Source organism: Amblyraja radiata, chromosome 3 (genome assembly GCF_010909765.2).
Source record: "Amblyraja radiata isolate CabotCenter1 chromosome 3, sAmbRad1.1.pri, whole genome shotgun sequence".
Lineage (NCBI taxonomy): Eukaryota > Metazoa > Chordata > Chondrichthyes > Rajiformes > Rajidae > Amblyraja > Amblyraja radiata.
Window position 1 is genome coordinate 86726318 of NC_045958.1, and position 23207 is coordinate 86749524.

The 23207-nt window shown below is 51.7% G+C and overlaps 1 protein-coding gene across 3 annotated transcripts; it reads right to left on the reverse strand.

Moving 5' to 3' along the window:
• Nucleotides 1–436: 436 nt before the first annotated feature.
• skp2 (S-phase kinase associated protein 2) lies at nt 437–22211 on the reverse strand. 3 transcript variants are annotated; one of them, XR_004411448.1, is made up of 11 exons: nt 22140–22211; nt 17720–17982; nt 17102–17219; nt 14106–14249; nt 13556–13690; nt 13274–13372; nt 9675–9802; nt 9257–9308; nt 4294–4401; nt 1152–1605; nt 437–710 (listed from the first exon to the last, which is right to left on the reverse strand). XR_004411448.1 is itself a non-coding variant. In XM_033018248.1 (10 exons), exons 1-10 carry the CDS (start codon nt 22157–22159, stop codon nt 1404–1406), a joined length of 1269 nt encoding a protein of 422 aa, XP_032874139.1. In that variant the 5' UTR covers nt 22160–22211; the 3' UTR covers nt 437–1403. The 3 variants fall into 3 exon arrangements, 1 of the variants encoding a protein (XP_032874139.1); XR_004411447.1 differs by having other exon boundaries at nt 784–1605; XM_033018248.1 differs by having other exon boundaries at nt 437–1605.
• Nucleotides 22212–23207: the final 996 nt, after the last annotated feature.

Consider the following 23207-nt stretch of genomic DNA (forward strand, 5'->3'; position numbering starts at 1 on the left):
CCCACCTCTCTCCTGTCCTCCCCACCCCCCCCCCCCTCGGCGACCCACTCCCTCCCCATCCTTCTCCCCCCTCCCACATTTCTCTCCTGCCCCCTCCCCCGGACATCCCCCCCACCCCATTTCTCTCCTGCCCTCTCCCCCCCACATTTCTCTCCTGCTCTCCCCCCCCCACACACACACATTCTGTACACTACTCTGTGTGGTCTCACCAGCAATGTACAGCTGCATCAAGATACGCTCAATACATTTCCCAATGAAGACAGGTAGCAAACGCCTTCCTCACCACCATCCACCTGACTGACGTGCCGGTATTCCCAGATCATTCTCAGCTCTGGTGAGGAGATGCCATCGACCCACAGCGCGGGTGACAGGAGCAGAATGAGGACATCAAGTCTACTCCGCCATTCAATCATGGCTGAACAAGTGTTGCACAGACGAATGTGAAGATGTTTATTGCTTGTATGTGAAACAGGTGAGGGAACAGTGATCTGGGGAATCAGTACAGATGGGCTGACAACACAGGGATGGGCAGAATGGCAGCTGGGGCCAGGTCTCACCAGTGGTTACAGTTGGCCTCGCCACGTCCACAGAGGCTGTGTGACACACCAACCGCACAGACTCTCTGTCCCCACCCTGGCATCCCAGACCCACCCTCCATCATTCAGACTGACAGCTCCGTCGCCAGTCCCACCCTGTGTCACGCTGACCTCCTGCCCCCACTCTCCGTCCCACTGACCGCTCCGAGCTCATTGTCCCCACCCTCACTGACCGCTCCGAGCTCACTGCCCCCACCCTCACTGTCACACTGACCGCTCCGAGCTCACTGTCCCCACCCTCACTGACCGCTCCGAGCTCACTGTCCCCACCCTCACTGACCGCTCCGAGCTCACTGCCCCCACCCTCACTGTCACACTGACCGCTCCGAGCTCACTGTCCCCACCCTCACTGACCGCTCCGAGCTCACTGCCCCCACCCTCACTGTCACACTGACCGCTCCGAGCTCACTGCCCCCACCCTCTGTCACACTGACCGCTCCGAGCTCTGTGTCCCCACCCTCACTGACCGCTCCGAGCTCACTGTCCCCACCCTCACTGACCGCTCCGAGCTCACTGCCCCCACCCTCACTGTCACACTGACCGCTCCGAGCTCACTGCCCCCACCCTCACTGTCACACTGACCGCTCCGAGCTCTGTGTCCCCACCCTCACTGTCCCACTGACCGCTCCGAGCTCACTGTCCCCACCCTCACTGACCGCTCCGAGCTCACTGCTGACCCCTGCCCTCCGGCCCCACCGCTGGCCTGTGATTGGGGAGCACTGTCCACTCTATGCCGGCACACAGACAGCTGGCACTCTCCCCAGGACCAGTGGCAATACACAGCCGTGGCTGACACAGGCTGGACCATCAGAATGTACGTAAAGCCAGTCGGCAGCTGATGCCCCACACCGTCCTGGCCTTTCCCTGGGCCGGAGTGGGCCGAGCGATGCTGGTCAGCGGGAAGGCATTGACCTTGATCTGTGGGATGAGGTCCTTCACATTGAGCGTGGAGTTATGTACCAGTCCGAAGATGCTGAGAGACTTCAGGGTGGTGATCTGGGCCAACTCCCTGTACAACACAAAAACACCAAGTCAACAAGCACCACGGACAAAGACAGGAGCACCGCCAACTGCAAATATCCAGAGAGCAGTCAGTATTACGGTCGCAGATAGATGTATGAAGATAGACAAATCTCCCGGGCCTGATCAGATGTATCCAAGGTCACTGTGGGAAACTAGAGAGGAAATTGCAGGACTTCCTCTCGTGATTTATGAGTTGTCGTTAAATACAGTCGAGATGCTGGAAAACTGGAGGGAGGAAAATCTTGTGTCTCTATTCAAGGGCTGTAGGGAAAAGGATGGGAACTACAGGCCAGTGAGCTTAACATCTGTAGTCGGAAAGTTACTGGAGAGTATTCTGTAGGATAGGATATACATGCACTTAGATGGACAAGTGCTGATTAGGGATAGTCACCATGGTTTATACCTGGGAGGTCATGTCTCATAAATCTGATGGACTATTGAAAATGTGACCAACAATTGAGGGCAGAGCTGGTGACAATGAATACACGGACTCTAGTAAGGTGTTCGACAAGGTTCCACATTGTAGGCTGCTCTGGAAGATTAGATTGCCTGGGATCCAAGGAGAGATAGCTGAATGGATAGCAAATTGGCTCCATGGAAGGAAGCAGAGGGTGATGGTGGAAGGTTGCTTCTCAGACTGGAGGCCTGTGACTAGTGGTGTGCCTCAGGGTTCGGTGTTGGGCCCGTTACTGTTTGTCATCTACATCAATGATTTGGATGAGAACATACAGGGCAAGATTAGCAAGTTTGCTGATGATACAAAAGTGAGTGGTTTTGCAGATAGTGAAGATGGTTGTGAACGATTGCAGCAGGATCTGGATCGATTGGCCAGGTGGGCGGAGGAATGGTTGATGGAATTTAATACAGAGAATTGTGAGGTGTTGCATTTTGGGACGTCGAACAAGGGCAGGACCTACACAGTGAATGGTCGGCCTCTGGTAGTGTTGTAGAGCAGAGGGATCTAGGGGTACAGGTGCATGGTTCCTTGAAGGTGGAGTCGCAGGTAGATAAGGTCGTCAAAAAGACTTTTGGCACTTTGGCCTTCATCAGTCAGAGTATTGAGTATAGAAGTTTGGATGTCATGTTGCAGTTGTACAAGACGTTGGTGAGGCAGCATTTTGAGGAATATGTGGAACAGAGAAGATTGATGACAATGTTGCCAGGACTTGAGGGCCTGAGCTATAGGGAGAGGTTGAGTTGGCTTGGAGGGCAGGAGGATGAAGGGAATCTTATAGAGGTGTATAAGATTCTCCTAATTCTGATTTTCAGAAAGCCTTTGATAAGGTGCCACACATGAGGCCGAAGGAAGATGAGAGCATCAAATGATGAGGTATCAAAGGGCAGATACTAGCATGGACAGCTGGTTGGTTGGATGGTAGAAGGCAGAGTGGCAATAAAGGGGGCATTTTCAGGTTGGCTGCCAGTGACTAGTGGAGTTCCGCAGAGCTCTGTGCTGGGGCCGCTGCTCTTCACGTTGTATATTAATGATTTGAACGAGAGGACGAGAGGATTGAAGGCTTTGTGGCCAAGTTTGCGGATGATACGAAAATAGGTGGAGGGGCAGGTAGTGTAGAGAAAGTAGGGACTCTGCATCGCGGAAACAGGCACTTCAGCCCACCAGGTCCGCGCCGACCAGCGATCCCTGCACATCAACACTATCCTACACCCACTAGAGACAACTTTTACATTTACCAAGCCAATTAACCTACAAACCTGTACGTCTTTGGAGTGTGGGAGGAAACTGAAAATCTCAGAGAAAACCCATTCAGGTCACGGGGAGAACGTACAAACTCTGTACAGACAGCACCCGTTGTCGGGATGGAATCCGGGTCTCCGGTGCTGCAAGCGCTGTAAGGCAGCAACTCTACTGCTTGGCCACCATGGCTGCCTAATATAGTACAGCAAAGTGTGGAGTCATGCATTTTGGTAGTAGGAATAAAGGCATTCTAAATGGGGTGAGAATCCAGAAATTGGAGGTTCAAAGGGACTTGGGAGTGCTGGTGCAGAATTCCCAATCTGCAAGTTGAATCGGGAGTAAAGAAAGCAAAGGCAATGCTAGGAAAGAACTGCAGATGCTGGTTTAAATCGAAGGTTGACACAAAATACTGGAGTAACTCAGCGGGACAGGCAGCATCTCTGGAGAGAAGGAATTGGCAATGTTTCGGGTCGAGACCCTTCTTCAGACTGATGTCAGTAGAGGGGGCGGGACAGAGATAGAATGTAGGCGGAGACAGTAAGACTAGTAGAACTGGGAAGGGGGAGGGGATGGAGAGAGAGGGAAAGCAAGGGCTATCTGAAGTTAGAGAGGTCAATGTTCACACCACTGGGGTGTAAGCTACCCAAGCGAAATATGAGGTGCTGTTCCTCCAACTCGCTGGACCTCACTCTGACAATGAAGGAAGCTCCTGGACAGAAAGGTCAGATTGGGAATGGGAGGGGGAGTTGAAGTGCTGAGCAATCGGGAGATCAGGTATGTTAAGATAGACTGAGCGGAGGTGTTCAGCGAAACGATCGCCGAGCCTGCGCTTGGTCTCGTCGATATACAGGACTTGACACCTGGAACTCCAACCTCATCTACTGTATCCGCTGTTCCAGGTGACGGGTGCTTGTGGGGGTGGGGTAAGATGGGGGTGGGCGGTGGCGGTGCTCGTGGGGGTACGGGTCCCACACTTACCCCACAGATGCTGCTGGGATATGGTGGCATCGGCTCAGGCCCAGGTGCTGCAGGTGAGGAAGCTGCTGGAGGGACGGGAAACAGGCCGGGGTCAGCATCGAGCTGTCACTGGGGAGAGAGCACACAGTCAGTGGGAGAGAGAGAGGGGGGGGGGTGTGCAGCGAGATGGGGAGGGGGGGGGCAGCGAGAAGGGGTGTTAGTGCAGGGGCTGAGGGGAGGGGGTGTTAGTGAGGGGAGAGCAATGATGGAAATGGGTGGTACGCAGGGGGACGGCGTTCCCCTACTTTTCAGTTTCAAGTTTATGTCCAATTTCTGTACTAGAAGGGAGTAAGAGTTGTTAAATACGTATTTTTTTTAAATGACCATGGATAATCGTTACAACCAGTCTCGCTGCATCGGCCATGCGATGAAAACGATTTGTTAACTACCGCTGTTAGCACTTGTTAACAGCCAGTATATAACACGTAGTTATACAATGTGTCATCAATACATCGATCCACATTCCGCAGTAAATGTAATTGTGTTTTGACCAAGTATTAATGACACCGAGTTCCTTTGAAAAAAATCCATGGGGGAATTTAATAAACTCACTGTCATTGCTCCGGACTGCGAGCTTCTTCTGGTGTGCAGGTAGTCATGTTATTTTATTATTCCACGTTATTTTATTCTCTCGCTCTCTCTGATGAGGGGGGATCTTATAGAAACATATAAAATTATAAAAGGACTGGTCAAGCTAGATGCAGGAAAAATGTTCCCAATGTTGGGCGAGTCCAGAACCAGGGGCCACAGTCTTAAAATAAAGGAGAGGTCATTTAAGACTGAGGTGAGAAAAAAGTTTTTCACCCAGAGAGTTGTGAATTTGTGGAATTCCCTGCCACAGAGGGCAGTGGAGGCCAAGTCACTGGATGGATTTAAGAGAGAGTTAGATAGAGCTCTAGGGGCTAGTGGAGTCAAGGGATATGGGGAGAAAGCAGGCACGGGGTACTGATTGGGGATGATCAGCCATGATCACAATGAATGACGGTGCTGGCTCGAAGGGCCGAACGGCCTCCTCCTGCACCTATTTTCTATGTTTCCCTCCCTCTCTCGCTGTGTCTCTCTGTCTTTCGCTGGAGTAACTCAGCGGGTCAGGAAGCATCTCTGGAGAGAAGGAATAGGTGACGTTTTGGGTCGAAACCCTTCTTCGGACCCTCCATTGATCCAGCCTGACCTGCTGTTTTCTCCAGCTCTTAAAAAAAATCTGTGGTCGCTGAAGAAACAACACGATAGACCACTCTGGAAGTGCCAGTTTTGCTGTATACTTCACACTGCAGAACATATCATAATACACCCTGAGTGATTTAATGGGGTTAGATTTCTTTTAATCTGTTGTCTGGAATTAATCGATACCCACCCTATGTACCCTATATCAGATTTAAATCGGAATTTTTTTGTTTTCCTATTTGTCAATTTTTTGTGCCCGATTATTTGGCGGCCAATCAACCGCTGTCCCTAAGGGGGTTGCGTCCAATCACCGACGAGCTTCCCTTAAAATTCCCGTCCAATCAACAAATCGGTCTCCTCCCGTCCAATCAGCCGTTGTCTCCAAGGGCATTGCTTTTTCTATTATCTGCCCCCAATAATAAACTGCATTTTCAGATTAAGTGTTTCAGTTCCATTAGAATGGATGGGGAGAAAATTCAATAAGTAGTACCAATAGTTATTTCCATCCTAAATCGTGAGGGCGGTTTTATTTAGCAAAACAATAGTGCAAGCGGAAATATTTTATTATATATATTATATATCACCATCAAATTTTATTATATATCACTATCAAATATCTATAAATTTCAGATTTGTGTACCCCTGTGAAAATGAGCATACTGAGATACTTTAAAAGACAGCCGAACATGCAGAAAGAAAGATGAGGTGACAGAAATGTTCCATAATGGTATATAATCTCCACCGGGCAACCTAAACGCTGAGTCATTTTGCCCGGCTTGGCACTGCAGATACTGGTTTATACCGAAAATAGAGTAACCCCTCCACCCCCCTTATTCTGAGACCCCCTCCTCTCCATCCCACACTGATTCCCTCCCGCCTCTATTCAGTCCTCACTGACACCCGTGCTCCCCTCCCCATCGACCCTCCACATCTATACATCCTGCACTGATCTCCTGCCACCCCCCCATCCATCCAACACTTGTCCCCCAATTCATCCTGTACTCATCCCCCGTCCCATCCATTCTGTACTGATCCCCTCATTCGTCCTGCACTGCTCCCCATCCATCCTGTACTGATCCCCCCCATTCATCCCGTACTGACCCCCTTTCCCATCCATCCTGCACTGCTCCACCCATTCATCCTGCACTTCTCCCCATCCATCCTATAGTGATCTCCCATTTCATTTTTTACTCATCCCCCCATCCATCTTTTACTGATCCAACCCATTCATCCTGTACTGATCCCCTCATTCATCCTGTACTGATCCCCTCATTCATCCTGTACTGATCCCCTCATTCATCCTGTACTGATCCCCTCATTCATCCTCTACTGATCCCCATTCATCTTTCACTGATTCCCCCATTCATCCTGTACTGATTCCCCCATTCATCCTGTACTAATCCCCTCATTCATCCTGTAGTGATCTGCCATTCATCCTGCACAGACCCTCCGATCCTCACTGTACTGCCCTCCCAAATTCATCCTGCGCTGATCCCCCCCCCCCCCCCATCCATCCTGTATTGAATGGAGTCAAGGGGGGAGGTGAAGCAAGAAATGCAACACCTGTCCCTTCACCTCCCCCTTCGACTCCATTCAAGGACCCAAGCAGTCGTTCCAGGTGCGACAAAGGTTCACCTGTATCTCCTCCAACCTCATCTACTGCATCCGCTGCTCTAGATGTCAGCTGATTTACATCGGGGAGACTAAGCGGAGGTTGGGCGATCGTTTCGCCGAACACCTCTGCTCAGTCCGCAATAACCTACCTGAACTCCCGGTGGCTCAGCACTTCAACTCCCCCTCCCATTCCCAATCCGACCTCTCTATCCTGGGTCTCCTCCATTGCCAGAGTGAGCAACACCGGAAATTGGAGGAACAGCACCTCATATTCCGCCTGGGTTGCTTGCGTCCGGATGGCATGAACGTTGAATTCTCCCAGTTTTGCTAGCCCTTGCTATCTCCTCCCCTTTCTTAACCCTCGAGCTCTCTCCTCCCATCCCCCCGCCCTCGGGCTCCTCCTCCTCCCTTTTTCCTTCCTTCTCCCCCCCACCCGCCATCAGTCTGAAGAAGGGTTTCGGCCCGAAACGTCGCCTATTTCTTTCGCTCCATCTAATCTGAATGTCCGGTAATGTGGCGTTTTGACACCTTTAAACATATTACCAAAAGAACATTTGCTGCAGTTATGTCCTTTGGCCATCTCTTGTTAGTTAGTGTAATGTTTAACCTGTCAGATGGGTATAGTCGGTTTTAACAGCTATTATCATAAAATGCCTTTAGAAATTTCCTTGCAACCTGTATATTTTGTTATGGATAAATTATGTGGGAAGCGAGAGTGTTTCTGTACCAATAGCAACAACCCATGCTACGGCCATGTCATGGTAATTTTCGGTCCTTCACAGAAAACATGCTTGCATAATCCAACCACATTTTTGTTTGGAAGTGATAGAAATTGAATTAATTGCAATGTGTAAAAAGAGTTGAGATACTGTATTATAATGTTGCTTCATGTCATTGTGGTATATATCATGTCTTAATTGGTGAATATGTTTAGTCTGTGACTTTATTTGAAACAGAAATAATATGTGAGTGCTTCATTGAGCATAATTCCGACTGGGAACTATGCACACGTCATGCAAGCCGTCCTAAATGACCACCTAAACTGTCATTTGGCAACCTGAAAAGCTGCCTAGGTTGCCCGGCTGGCAACAGGGAAAAAAAGTTGTGAGAGCCCTGTTATGGAACAGAGCGAGAGAGAGAGAGAGATATGCAAGAAAGCAGCTATGATATATAATACACAATAAACTATATTATAAATACACAATAAACAAGTTATGCATTCTTGTACTCTTACATGGGTATGACCGCACATAAAAAAATCCCCCCCCTCCTTCCCAACCTCAGTACACCTAGTTCCTAAAACCCATTTCCATCACTGGGTGTTAGTGCGGGGGGTGAGGGGAGGGGGTGTTAGCGTGGGGAGGGGAGGGGGTGTTAGCGTGGGGAGGGGAGGGGGTGTTAGCGTGGGGAGGGGAGGGGGTGTTAGTGTGGGGAGGGGAGGGGGTGTTAGTGTGGGGAGGGGAGGGGGTGTTAGTGGTGGGGAGGGGAGGGGGGGTAGCGTGGGGGAGGGGAGGGGGTGTTAGCGTGGGGAGGGGAGGAGGGTGTAGAGTGGGGAGGGAGGGGGGGGTAGAGTGGGGAGAGGAGGGGGTGTTAGTGTGGGGAGGGGATGGGGGGTGTTAGTGTGGGGTGAGGGGAGGGGGTGTTAGAGGGGGGAGGGGAGGGGGGTGTTAGGTGGGGGGTGAGGGGAGGGGGGGTTAGGGGTGGGAGGGGAGGGGGTGGTAGTGTGGGGAGGGGAGGGGTGGTGTTAGAGTGGGGAGGGAGGGGGTGTTAGTGTGGGGAGGGGGAGGGGGTGTTAGCGTGGGAGGGGAGGGGGTGGTTAGTGCGGGGGGTGGGAGGGGAGGGGGTGTTAGTGTGGGAGGGGAGGGGGTGTTAGTGTGGGGAGGGGAGGGGGTGTTAGCGTGGGGAGGGGAGGGGGTGTTAGAGTGGGGAGGGGAGGGGGTGTTAGCGAGGGGAGGGGAGGGGGTGTTAGTGCGGGGGGTGAGGGGAGGGGGTGTTAGTGTGGGGAGGGGAGGGGGTGTTAGCGTGGGGAGGGGAGGGGGTGTTAGTGCGGGGGGTGAGGGGAGGGGGTGTTAGTGTGGGGAGGGGAGGGGGTGTTAGTGTGGGGAGGGGAGGGGGTGTTAGCGTGGGGAGGGGAGGGGGTGCTGACCTCATGTCCAGGTTGGTGATCCGTGGGCACCGCTGACACAGGACCTGCACGTCTAGACACAGAGCAAAGACGTCACAGACGGCCCCGTCCCAGTCGCACCCCCCCCCCCTGGGTGTCAGTGAGACTCTGCACCCACCCTCCACGTCAGTGTCCCATTCTCCCCCCCCCCTTACCACCCCCTTGCCCCTCTTCCCCTGACTGCCTGTGTGTGTGACCCCCCCGTACCAGTGTGTGTGTGTGTGTGTGTGTGTGTGTGTGTGACCACCCCCCCCCAGTACCAGTGTGTGTGTGTGTGTGTGACCACCCCCCCCCAGTACCAGTGTGTGTGTGTGTGTGACCCCCCCCCCCAGTACCAGTGTGTGTGTGTGTGTGTGACCCCCCCCCCCGTACCTGTGTGTGTGACCCCCCCCCCCAGTACCGGTGTCGGTGAGGCTCCGCCGGTGGCCGCTGATGTTGAGCTGTGTGACCGTCTCTGGGACCTGAGTCACCGTCACAGCCACGTGGGGCCGTCCAAACCCACACCACGACACATTCACCTCCTCCAACCTGGGGGGGGGGGGGAACAGCCACAGGTGAGGGGAGGGGACACCATACAATCACTCCTCCCCCTCCCTCTCTCCGCCCCTCGTCCCATCAGTGAGATGGGGACAGGTGCAAGGCTGGTGTGGTGATCCAGCCAGTGGAAGGGGGCAGGGGGTATAGAAGAACAACGTCCACATACTTCATTATGGTTGGAGTTAAATAAGGTAAAAGGGCGTGGGGATGTGGCAATGGGCATCTCTTGTTGAGCAGCTGCAGAGAAGGTGATGAGAATCTTGCAAAGCAAGTTTCAGACACGTTATCTCCTAGTGCTCACCTCGCACCTGGATTCATTGTCTGAGTGTAGCCTTTCTCAGGCCATTCGATGGGAATGCGTGGCATGGGCAAACACAACAGCAATAGTTGGGTAGACCATCCTTGCACCCTGCCGCCAGTGGCTCAGAAACATCGCAGACGAGGGAGGGGGGCTTATGGCTGGCTCGGGGAGGGGGCGTGAAAGATGAGATAAAATAATGTCAAGATACCCTGGTATTATGTTTCACTTGTAGGAACCATCTGTTGTTGAATAAGATTAACATCAACTAAAAACATACTATGGCCAAATAATTAATTAATTCATATTTAGTAGATAACAACAGGAAAACGTATAGCCAAGGACAAGGTTTTTTCCCTTTAAGTCAATTTTTTCGACAGTGTGAGTGAGAGGGGTCAGGGGGCTGGTAGGGGACGTGTGACCAGTGGATGGTCACATCATTTCAGGTCGAGACCCTTCTTCAGACTAGTGTCAGAGGAAAGGGAAACGAGGGATATAATGAATGAATACGTTTATTGGCCACATACAAGGAATTTGCCTTGGTGCTCCACTCGCAAGTAAGACGGTGACGTGGAGAGATAAAGAACAATGAATGAAAGATATGCATATTAGTAATGATGATAAAGGGAACAGGGCATTGTAAACCGTTTGTAGGGTGAAAATGAGAAGCTAGTGCAACTTGGATGGGGGAGAGATAGAGAGAAGGGGAATGCCGGGACTACCTGAAGTGAGAGAAATCAATATTCATACCACTGGGCTGTAAGCTGCCCAAGCGAAATATGAGATGCTGTTCCTCCAATTAGCGTTTAGCCTCACTCTGACAATGGAGAAGACTGAGGACAGAAAGGTCCGTGTAGGAATGGGAAGGAGAATTAAAGTATCCAGCAACCAGGAGATCAGGCTGAGCGAAGGTGTTCCACAAAACGATCGCCCAGTCTGAGTTTGGTGTCGCCGATGTATAAGAGTCCACATCTTGAACAACAGATACAGTAGATGGGGTTGGAGGAGGTGCAAGTGAACCTGTCTGACCTGAAAGGAATTTTGGGGTCTCTGGACAGAGTCGGGGGAGGAGGTAAAGGGACAGGTGTTGCATCTTCTGCAGTTGCTGGGGAATGTACCTGGGGAGGGGGTGGTTTGGGTGGGAAGGGATGAGTTAATCAGGGAGTTGCGGAGGGAACGGTCTCTGCGGAAGGCGGAAAGGGGAGGAAATAGATTTAGATGTCAAAGCAGTGAACCTGTTAGTAAATAGGTACAATGGACAACTTGGTACAAATGGATGGGGCATGGCATAATGGATAGTGAGGAAGGATGTCCTAGCTCACAACAGGATGGAGATCAGTGCAAAGGTGGCCAAGGAATGGCAGATGGAATTTAACTCTGACGTTGTGCACTTTGGTCTATCACACCAGAGCAGGACTTGCACGCTAAATGGTAGTGTTGTAGAACAGAGAGATCTGGGAATACAGGTGCATCATGTCCTGAAAGTGGTGTTGTGGTCGAGTTACTGCCTCACAGCGCCAGGGACCCGGGTTCCATCGTGACTACAGGTGCTGCTTGTACCTTCTCCCCGTGCACATGTGGGTTTCCACTAGGTGCTCCAGTTTCCTCCCACACTCCAAAGATGTACAGGTTAGTAGGTTAATTAACTTTGGTGAAAGACTGTAAATTGTCCCCAGTGTGTGTGTAGGATAGTGATAGCGTCTGCAGGGATCACTAATCGGCGTGGACTTGGTGGGCCGAAGGGTCTGTTTCTCTAAAGTCTATGGGTGGTGAACAAGGTGTTGGTACACTTGCCTTCATTGGGAAGAGTCATAGATTAATACAGTGTGGAAACAGGCCCTTCAGCCCAACTCGCCATGTCCTAGCTACTAGCCACTAGTCCCACTTGCCTGTGCTTGGTCCATATCCCTCCAAACCTGTCCTATCCACGTACCTGTCTAACTGTTTCTTAGCTCCTCTGCCAGCTTGTTCCATACACCCACCACCCTTTGTGTGAAAAAGTTACCCCTCAGATTCCTATTAAATCTCTTCCCCTTCACCTTGAACCTATATCCTCTGGTCCTCGATTCCCCTACTCTGGACAAGAGACTGTGCATCTACCCGATCTATTCCACTCATGATACTCAGCATTGAGTACAAAGGTTGGGACATCATGTTGCAGCTGTACAAGTCGCTGGTGACACCACACTTGTACTGTGTGTAGGTCTGCTCCCCGAGCTACAAGAAGGATGGCATTCAGCAGGAAAGGGTGCAGAAGAGATTCACCTGGGCTCTAGTTACAGGGGGAGGCCGGATAAGGTGGGACTTTTCTCTTTGGAGCGTCGGAGGCTGAGGGGTGACCTTATCGAGGTGTACAAGATCATGATGGGCATGGATAAAGTGAAGGCTCACTGTCTTTTTCCCAGGGTAGAGGATTCTAGAACTAGAGGGCGCAAGGTGAGGGTAAGAGGGGAGATTTAAGAGGGAGCTCAGGGACAACTTTTTCAATCAGAAGGTATCTGGAACGAGCTGCCAGAGGAAGCTGTCGAAGCAGAAATAATTACTTGTACAGGACATTTGGACAGATATATGGATAAGGGTTTGGAGGGATATGGGCCAAATGTGTGCAAATCTTGGCTAGCACAGAATGTCAACCTGGCCAGCACAGGCAAGACGGGCCGAAGGGTTTGTACGACTCCATGATCTACAGGACACCCACATGGTGGCAGGGAAAACACAGACAGTATCGGAGGTCAGGATTGTACCTTGGTCTCTGGTGCTGTGAGGCAGTGGCAGCAATTCAACACTGTTGTCCCCTCCACCCAGCCTCAACCTCACCCCCCACCCTCAAAACACCCCCTTCCCAAAAACATAATCCCCCCCCTCAAAACACAATCCCACCCCAAAACAATCCTCCCTCCACCCCACCCCCCTCAAAAAACAGTCCCACCCCCCTCAAAACACCCCCCCCACAAAAACACAATCCCACCCCCTTCAAAACACCCCCCCACAAAAACATAATCGCCCCTCAAAAAAACACAAACCCACCCCAAAACAATCCTCCCTCCACCCCCCCAAAAAACCACAAACCCACCCCCGTCAAAACATAACACCCCCTTGAAACACAACCCCCCTGCCTCAAACCTCTCGCCCCCCCTGTCCCCCTCCGCGGGCGACCCACACACCTGGAGCAGCTGGACAACATGTGGTGCAGGGCGTCATGGCCAAACCCGGAGCAGCTGGACACGTTGAGTCGGAGCAGATCCTGGCTCTGGCCCACGGCCCTACGGTACACACAGAGTCAACGCGGGGCATAGGGTCATGAGGGGGGTCAGAGGGCAGGGGGGGGGTCAGAGAGCAGAAGTTTCTGGGCAAGAGGGAAGGTTATGGGTGAGGAGGTCAGAGGGCAGGGGAAGGTCACGGGCGAGGGGGTCACGTAGGTTGGGGTGAGAGGTCAGGGTCCTCACCTGAGCACGGGGTCGGAGAGTTGCAGCCCCTCCAGGCTGAGGCCGATGAGCCGGTGGCAGCGACGCAGCAGATGCAGCAACGTATGGGGGGTGGTGATGCAGTGGGACAGGTCCATGTGTTGCAGCAGCAATGGGCTGGGGGGGGGGGGGGGGGGCAGAGAGGTGTTAGACCCCCCACTCACCCCCACCCCCCCCCCCAACCCAGCCCAGCCCAGCCCCCATCACCCACGGGGGAAAGAGGTGTTAGACCCCCCACTCACCCCCCACCCCCCCCCCCCAACCCAGCCCAGCCCAGCCCCCAACACCCATGGGGGAAAGAGGTGTTAGACTCCCACCACCCACGGGGGGAAGAGGTTTTAGACCCCGCACTCACTCTCCCCTCCCAGCCCAGCCCCCACCCCTCAGCACCCACAGGGGAGGAGGGTGAGAGGTGGATGGGGGGTGAGGGCAGGAGAGGGATAGTCAGACCCCACACACCCCTGTCCAAACCCCTGGCAGACAGGGTTAGACCTTGCAGTCCCCCCCCTCCCCCACAGCCCTGCCCCCTCACCTGTCGTTGGTGATGCCGGGCTCCCCCAGGAAGGAGCGGGGGCAGCGTAGGACCATCACTCCGGACGCCAGCACTCGGCCCAGAGTCCCCGCGGGTAGAGTGGCCGAGCTCAGATCCACACTGTACCACAGCGCCTGGTCGCACCTGTTCACAGGGTCAGAGAACGCGGGGTCAGAGATCAACATTAGATCGCATCCAATTAGAGATAGCTGAATGGATGGAACATTGGCTCCATGGAAGGAAGCAGTGGAAAGATGGTGGAAGGTTGCTTCTCAGAATGGAGGCCGCTGACTAGTGGTGTGCCTCAGGGTTCAGTGCAGGGTCCATTACTGATTGTCATCCACATCAATGATTTGGATGAGAACATACAGGACAAGATTAGCAAGTTTGCTGATGATATAATAGTGGGTGGTTTTGCAGATAGTGAAGATTGCAGCAGGATCTGGATCGATTGGCCAGGTGGGCGGATGGAATGGTTGATGGAATTCAATATAGAGAGAAATGTGAGCCGTTGCATTTTGTGCAGGACCTACACAGTGAATGGTCGGGCTCTGGGGAGAGTTATAGAGCAGAGTGATCGAGGAGTGTAGGTGCAGCACCCGCAATCAGGATCAAACCCGGGTCTCTGGCGCTGTAAGCACTGTAATGCAGTAACTCCACCGCTGCACCACCGTGCTGTCCTGTAAGTTGCAGAGTAACTTTTTGGGAATCCTGCACCAACATTCCCAAGTCCATTTGCACCTCCTATTTCTGGATTGTCTCCTCATTTAGAAAATAATCTACACCTTTATTCCTACGACCAAAATGCATGATTCCACACTTTGCTACACTATATTCCATCTGCCACTTCTCTGCCCACTCTCACAACCTGTCCAAGTCCTTCTGCAGAGTCCCTGCTGTCTCTACACTACCTGCCCCTCCACCTATCCCAGTATCATTACAACTTGGCCACAAAGCCTTCAATCCCCTCGTCCAAATAGTTAATATACAACGTGAAGAGCAGCGGCCCCAGCACCGACCCCTGCGGAACTCCGCTAGTCACTGGCAGCCAACCAGAACAAGCCGCCTTTATTGCCACTCTTTGTCTTCTGCCATCCAGCCAACCTGCTATCCTTTGTCTGTCCTGCTATTACTTCTTCAAGTATTGCAGCAGATTCATCAGGCAAGATCTCTTTACATCATTTGTGTAAGTTGTGTAAAACAAAGTAATTCACTGTGATAATAAAATGTCTATCTGTGGACACAAAATGCTGGCGTAACTCAGCGGGACAGGCAGCATCTCTGGAGAGAAGGAATGGGTGACGTTACGGCTCAAGATACTTTTATTTATCTTTGCAGATGATACAAAAGTGGGTGGTATTGCAGATAATTAAGACGGCTGACAAAAACTGCAGCAGGATCTGGATCAGTTGGGCTGAGGAATTTAAGACAGAGAAATGTGAGGTTTTGCATTTTGGAAAGTCAAGCATGGTCAGGATGCACACTCGGGCATTCAAGTCTGGTGACAGATTCATACTGGAAGTTCAGCTCCAACCTCACTAAGGCCCTCAAGTAGACTGACTTTTGCTCTGCACTGTAGGATGACGTGGACATTGGGCAGCTGTGGCAGGGCTTGCATGCCAACACTTCCTACAAGGTGAAACCAGGGGGCAGTCCAAGCAACAGTGAGGCACCACTTGACAAAATGACACTGGCCCCCTTGGACATCCCCTGGGCCAGCACATCTCTGAGGATCTGTCCTGTCCCGCAATCACAAAGAAAAGCCATCAACGCTTCTGAAGACAGACACAAAATGCTGGAGTTACTCACCAGAGCAGGCAGCTGCATCTCTGGAGAGAAGGCTCCTCAGATGATTGAGGAGATTCAGTATGTCAACAATTGTACATCTAATGGGTGTACAGTCAAGAGCATATTGGCTGGTTGCATCACCGCCTGGTTCCGCAACTTAAACACCAAAGAATGAGGCAGATTACAAAAAGTGAACACTGCCCGCTCTATCACCTCCCCACCATCAAAGGCATATTCAGGAGTCCAGCATCATCAGAGACCCACACCATCCTGGCCACACACTCATTTCACCCCTGCCATCGGGAAGAAGGTACAGGAGTCTGAAAACTGTAAGGTTCAGGTTCAGGAACAGCTTCTTCCCTACAGCCACCAGGCTATTAAACTCTAAAAACATCAACTAAACTTCAAACAACAAACTATCCTGGTTGACTTTTAAAAATCAGTGAAACTTTTGCCTGTTATCTGAGTATGGTGTTTACACACTTGTTATGCTGCTGCACTGTTCTGCTTCTCTACATTAAACACACCAGTGGCTCGAGTGGTAAAGCAGGCGTACAGCATTCCTGCCTTCATTAGTTGGGACAATGAGGAGTAGAGTCAGGAAGTCATGTTGCAGCTTTGTAGGACTACAGATAGACACAAAATGCTGGAGTAACTCAGTGGGACAGGCAGCATCTCTGGAGAGAAGCCATGGGTGACGTTTCAGGTGGTGGCCCTTCAGACTCTAGTTCTAGTAGAACTATTTGGAATATTGTGTGCAGTTGTGGTTGCCACATTACAGGAAGGATGTGGAGGCTTTGGAGAGGGTGCAGAGGAGTGTTACCGAGATTAATTACAGAGAGGCTGGGAAGATGAGTGGTCAAAGGCTGAGGGGATAGAAGAATCTAAAATGTTGCAAGGTATCTTGCTGCCGGGGGAGCAGGAGGAGGTAGATATGATCGTGGCATTTCACAGAGTTTTGGATAGTAGCATGGATAAGCAGCAACTAGAGAGACGTGGATGACGTGAAGGCAGATGAGCTGGTCTTGGCATCATGTTCAGCACAGACACTGTGGGCCGAAGGGCCTGTTCCTGTGCTGTACTTTGTTCTATAAGCACCTGAACTAGATGCCAGCCTGCAAGCCTGTTATTTTCTACAGAATGCCCGAATGAACCCATCCCACGTTTGCAGGGAAGGTGAGAGGGGACAGGGACGGGTGAGTACTCACGCCAGTCTGTGCCAGCGCCGGCTAACCTGCGACACCTTCAGCAAGTGAGGGAGGGAGAGCTTGCGGAAAATCAGCAGCAGCAGCTCATCTGGTAGCTCATCACAGGAGCGGCTCCCACCTGCAGAGAGAGAGAGAGGTCATGGGGGCGGGGTCAGCGTGGGGTCACAGGGGGAAGGGGTCAGCGTGGGGTCACGGGTCAGCCTGTCGCTGATGGGGCCTGCGTGGGGTCACCGGGGTCAGTGCCAGTCACAGGGGGTCAGGGGTCACGGGGGTCAGCGCGGGTCACGGGGGGTCAGTGCGGGTTGCGGGGGGGTCAATGTGGGTCACGGGGGGGTCAGTGCGGGTCACGGGGGGGTCAGTGCGGGTCACGGGGGGGTCAGTGCGGGTCACGGGGGGGTCAGTAAGGGCCACGGGGGGCTGTAAGGGTCACGGGGGGCTGTAAGGGTCATGGGGGGGTCGGTGAGGGTCACGGGGGGTCAGTGCGGGTCACGGGGGGGGGCAGTATGGGTCACGGGGGGGCAGTGCGGGTCACGGGGGGGGGGCAGTATGGGTCACGGGGGGGCAGTACGGGTCACGGGGGGGGGGCAGTACAGGTCAGTGTGGGCAGCTTACACTCACCATTTGCCGAAGGGTTGGTTCTACGGAACCTCTTGGACACGAGGAAGCTGTGAGGATGGTTCTCCTTGCCGGGACCGGTGTTGGTGCCGTGCCGGGGCCGCTTGGCGGGCGGTGAGAGGTGTGGATGGGGTGGGCTGGTGCCGGAGGCTGTGCCTCCGTCGTGGATCAGCTGCACGCCCATGACGGATATGAGGGAGGTTGTGTCGGCACGGTTACAGCTCCAGCTGATGCCCAGCGGGCTGGTGCCATCATGGAGTACACGCCTGTGGGACAAGAGTAGCCATCAGTGCCATGGGCCACCGCAGCCACACGGGTAACGGGCATTGCCACGCTCACCGCAGCCACAAGGGCAACGGCACGCTCACTGAAGCCACACAGATAACGAGTAATGGCACGCCACCCTCAACACAGCCACATGGGTAACGCCATCCTCACCGCAGCCACACGGGTTACCACAAGCTTCACGCAGAAGCCCGGACACACGGGTAACCACACGCCACTCTCACCGCAGCAGGCAACGACACGGGTACCCCCACGCCACGATGCGTCACACGAAGATGTTACACAGACACGCCATGTGGGCGCGGACACATCACGCAGGCACCCCGGGACATAGCTGACCACATGCCACACGGATACACATCTCACAGACATTGAGGAAATATTATACAATAAAATTGCTTAAATTATAATTTCTGTGCCACATAGGACAAAGAAATAAAGTACAACGAACACACACACAGAGAACAGATGGCTTGTTATAACATGGAGATGTTGTTGTAAATACGCATAGCTTTGTTTGCTTTGAAGCGGCTATAACCGTCAGAGGTTGTATTTGGTTTAGGTTGGTGTTTAGAATGGAGGTTGTAAATGGGATCTTTCTCCAGGACATGGGCACGATTCTTCTTCCTTTGTGACACATCTCTGAGCTCGGCTGTGTCATGAAGTGGATTTATGGTTGTCTATATTGGGTTGTAGGCACCAAGGGTAGATACTAGTCTGTGAGATGGTTTGTGCTGTTTAAATGTATTTTATGTTGAGATAAGAGTTAAGGCATAGGTGATGGTTGTGTGACCTTTGCAAAAGGGTTTCTTATGGTTATAGAAAACTGAGAAAGTAACTCTGTTTTGATAATCTTTCATTTGTTGTGTGGAATGCTATTAGTGAAGAGGCCTTACATTCCTTTCCTCCAGAGATGAGCAAGGGGGAGGCTAATACAGAATGAATTTAGACCCGAACTTGGGAAGAAGCAATCAAGTGTGACAATTAGTGGCCTTTGTGTGCTTGGAGTTGGGAATTGTGTGATTATAAATAACTTAAGTTCTTACCACTTTGTAAGAATGGGGCAAAACTCATATTTAATCCATAAGTAACTGTATTTTAACTATGTAGTTGTAAGGAAATTAATTATGAAGTGTATTGTGTTTTAATTATGATTGTATTAGACTTTGTTTAAATCTGAAGTTTTAGAAATAACTTTCTTTTCCAAAAGTGAAAATATGTTTTGTGTGTATGTGTTGTGTGATTGCTGTATGATGTGTATTTTATTCTGAGAGGTGTTCTCTGAGAATTTGTTTCATATCTCTGTGGTTTTACTTTATTTAAATAAAATGATTTTGAACAAAGAGGGTGAAGAAAACCAGAGGGGAAGAAGGTTGTAAAGCGGCCGGAAAAGGGGAAATCATGTGACTATACATGTCACTATTTATACTATTTATAATCAATGGAAAAGATTTAGTTGATTGGTTAATGCAAATAAGTTAAATGTATGGTAAACCATAATGATTGGTTAATAGTTTGCCACTCCTCTTGTATTATAATTGTCTATTACCTATATAATGTATTACGTTTATACCAAAGTCAGTAGTTCTTTCGACCAGCCCCAGAGTTTCTAACTCAGTGTTGGAAGGTTTAAAGAATTATCCAGCGCTGTCAGAATAAAGAATTGATTTTAGCAGCAATGGTTTGAATCAAGTTTTCTTGAATGGGACTGACAAAAGAACTCAGTTTAACAACATGACACGTCATGCGACTGCACATGGCCGGGAGTTAATTAGACACAAGCCTGTGTAGCACCAGCTCTACCCAAGACCACAAATAATGTCAAAGGTGCGGATGGAGCCCAGTCCATCGCACAGACCAGGCTCCCCGCCATCAACTCCATCTACATTTCATACCGCCTTGGGAAAGCAGACAATATAATTGTGGAATAATGAGACAAAAAGTCCTGCAGTAACTCAGCGGGTCAGGCAGCATCTGTGGAGAACGTGGAGAGGTGACAAGAGAACTCGAGGTAAAGGAACCGCTTGGAGGTAGTGATCATAATATGAAGTTTTAATCTATAATTTGAGAAGGAGAACGTTAAATCGGAAGTGTCAGTGATGCAGTTGAACAAAGGGAACTATGAAGGCATGAGAGGGGAGCTGGCCAAGGTAGACTGGAAAGGGATCCTAGCAGGAATGACGGTGGAACAGCAATGGCAGGAATTTCTGGGCATAATCCTGAAGACACAGGATCATTTCATTCCAAAAAGGAAGAAAGATTCTAAGGGGAGTAGGAGGCAACCGTGGCTGACAAGAGAAGTTAGCGATAGAATAAAACTAAAAGAAATGATGTATAAAACAGCAAAGAGTAGCCGGAAGCCAGAGGATTGGGAAACTTTCATAGGACAACAGAAGGAAACAAAACGGGCAATACGGGCTGAAAAGATGAAGTACGAGGGGAAGCTGGCCAGGAATATAAAGAAGGACAGTAAAAGCTTCTTGAGATATGTTAAGGGAAAAAGAGTAGCAAAGTCAAATGTGGGTCCCTTGAAGGCAGACACGGGTGAAATTATTATGGGCAACAAGGAAATGGCAGAAAAGTTGAATAGGTACTTTGGATCTGTCTTCACTAAGGAAGACACAAACAATCTCCCAGATGTACTGGAGGACAGAGGATCTAAGGGGGTAGAGGAACTGAAAGAAATTTTCATTAGGCGAGAAATAGTATTGGGTAGGCTAATGGGACTGAAGGATGATAAATCCCCCGGGCCTGATGGTCTGCATCCCAGGGTCCCAGGGTCCTCAGGGAGGTGGCTCTAGAAATAGTGGATGCATTGGTGATCATTTTCCAATGTTCCAATGTACAATAGATTCAGGATCAATTCCTGTGGATTGGAGGATAGCGTGGCAGATGCAGTATAATATAGATAAATGTGAGGTTATCCACATTGGCAGCAAAAACAAGGGGGCAGATTATTATCTCAATGGGGTTAGGTTGGGTAAGGGGGGAGGTGCAGCGAGACCTGGGTGTCCTTGTACACCGGTCACTGAAAGTTGGCATGCAGGTACAGCAGGCAGTGAAGAAAGCTAATGGAATGTTGGCTTTCATAACAAGAGGATTTCAGTATAGGAGTAAAGAGGTTTTTCTGCAGTTGTATAGGACTCTGGTGAGACCACATCCGGAGTATTGTGTACAGTTTTGGTCTCCTAATTTGAGGAAGGACATCCTTGTGATTGAGGCAGTGCAGCGTAGGTTCACGAGATTGATCCCTGGGATGGCGGGACTGTCATATGAGGAAAGATTGAAAAGACTAGGCTTGTATTCACTGGAGTTTAGAAGGATGAGGGGTATCTTATAGAAACATATAAAATTATAAAAGGACTGGACAAGCTAGATGCAGGAAAAATGTTCCCAATGTTGGGCGAGTCCAGAACCAGGGGCCACAGTCTTAGAATAAAGGGGAGGCCATTTAAGACTGAGGTGAGAAAAAACTTTTTCACCCAGAGAGTTGTGAATTTATGGAATTCCCTGCCACAGAGGGCAGTGGAGGCCAGGTCACTGGATGGATTTAAGAGAGAGTTAGATAGAGCTCTAGGGGCTAGTGGAGTCAAGGGATATGGGGAGAAGGCAGGCACGGGTTATTGATTGGGGACGATCAGCCATGATCGCAATGAATGGCGGTGCTAGCTCGAAGGGCCGAATGGCCTCCTCCTGCACCTAGTTTCTATGTTTCTATGTGACGTTTCAGGTCGGGACCCTTCTTCAGACCTGTCCATCCATCCATGTTCCCTGGGGATACTGCCTGACCCATTGAGTTACTCCAGCGTTGACTTGTGTGCCTTTCCTCTGTAAACTATTTCCTTGCTTTACATAATAGTCTCGGGCCTACACACCGCGGTCTCCCCTCTCCTCCTCTCCCCCGTTGAGCACAAGGTACACAAGCAGCAAAGGCCGAGCCTAGCTCACAACCCACCCCCACCCCGGGAGGGCGGGCGGCCGCTCCCTCCCTCCCTCCCTCCATCTCCCTCCCCCCCTCCATCTCCCTCCCTCCCTCCATCTCCCTCCCTCCCTCCATCTCCCCCCCTCCATCTCCCTCCCTCCCTCCCTCCCTCCACCTCCCCCCATCCCCCTCCCTCCATCTCCCCCCCTCCCTCACCGGTTCTCGCGCTCCCTCATTCCTCTGTCTGGCGGCGGGAAATTCGAAGTCTGCGCGCTCACCGGAAGCGATCCGACCACTTCCGCCTGGTTTGGCCTACAACTCCCGGCGGACCCCGCGCCGGCCGGGCACCCAGTGACGGGCTTCCGGCGCGGACGTCAGTCAACCCCGGAGCGGAAGCGGCGGCGGCGGCGGGACAGGTGAGAGAACCGGGGGCGCGGGGGGGTCATATACACCCTGTGTGGGTCACTATCATCACCCTGTGTGGGACACTATCATCACCCTGTGTGGGGCACTATCATCACCATCACCCTGTGTGGGGCACTATCATCACCCCCACCCTGTGTGGGGCACTATCATCACCCTGTGTGGGGCACTATCATCACCCTGTGTGGGGCACTATCATCACCCTGTGTGGGGCACTATCATCACCCTCACCCTGTGTGGGGCACTATCATCACCCTGTATGGGGCACTATCATCACCCCCACCCTGTATGGGGCACTATCATCACCCTCACCCTGTATGGGGCACTATCATCACCCCCACCCTGTATGGGGCACTATCATCACCCTCACCCTGTATGGGGCACTATCATCACCCTCACCCTGTATGGGGCACTATCATCACCCCCACCCTGCGTGGGGCAGTATCATCACCCTGTGTGGGGCACTATCATCACCCTGTGTGGGGCACTATCATCACCCTGTGTGGGGCACTATCATCACCATCACCCTGTGTGGGGCACTATCATCACCCTGTGTGGGGCACTATCATCACCATGTATGGGGCAACACCTGCGGGCGGTAACACAGGGAGATTGTGAGGGAGAGGGTTAACTGGGAGAAGGCATGGGGCAAAGGGCATAGGTTAAAGGATGGGGTAAAGAGCATGGGGGAAAGGGCATGGGGCAAAGGACAGGGTAAAGTGCATGGGACAAATGTTGGGGGAGGTGAGGGTGAGGGGGGGACAGGCACTACCTGCTGCCTTGCCCTGGTCCTCCTGCCCTCAAGGCTGAGGTGACGTTCTGCTCTGGAACTGCATCTCGCTTGGATTCCCAGAGACAGGT

Excerpts from the sequence above, each read along its gene's own strand:
- skp2 (XM_033018248.1), bottom strand. The coding sequence starts at position 22,159 with ATGAGGGAGCGCGAGAACCG. Across the intron at positions 17,983-22,139 it reads ATGAGGGAGCGCGAGAACCG|GCGTGTACTCCATGATGGCA; the intron begins GTGAGGGAGGGG and ends CTTGTCCCACAG. Across the intron at positions 14,250-17,101 it reads CGGCGCTGGCACAGACTGGC|GTGCGACCAGGCGCTGTGGT; the intron begins GTGAGTACTCAC and ends CCCTGTGAACAG.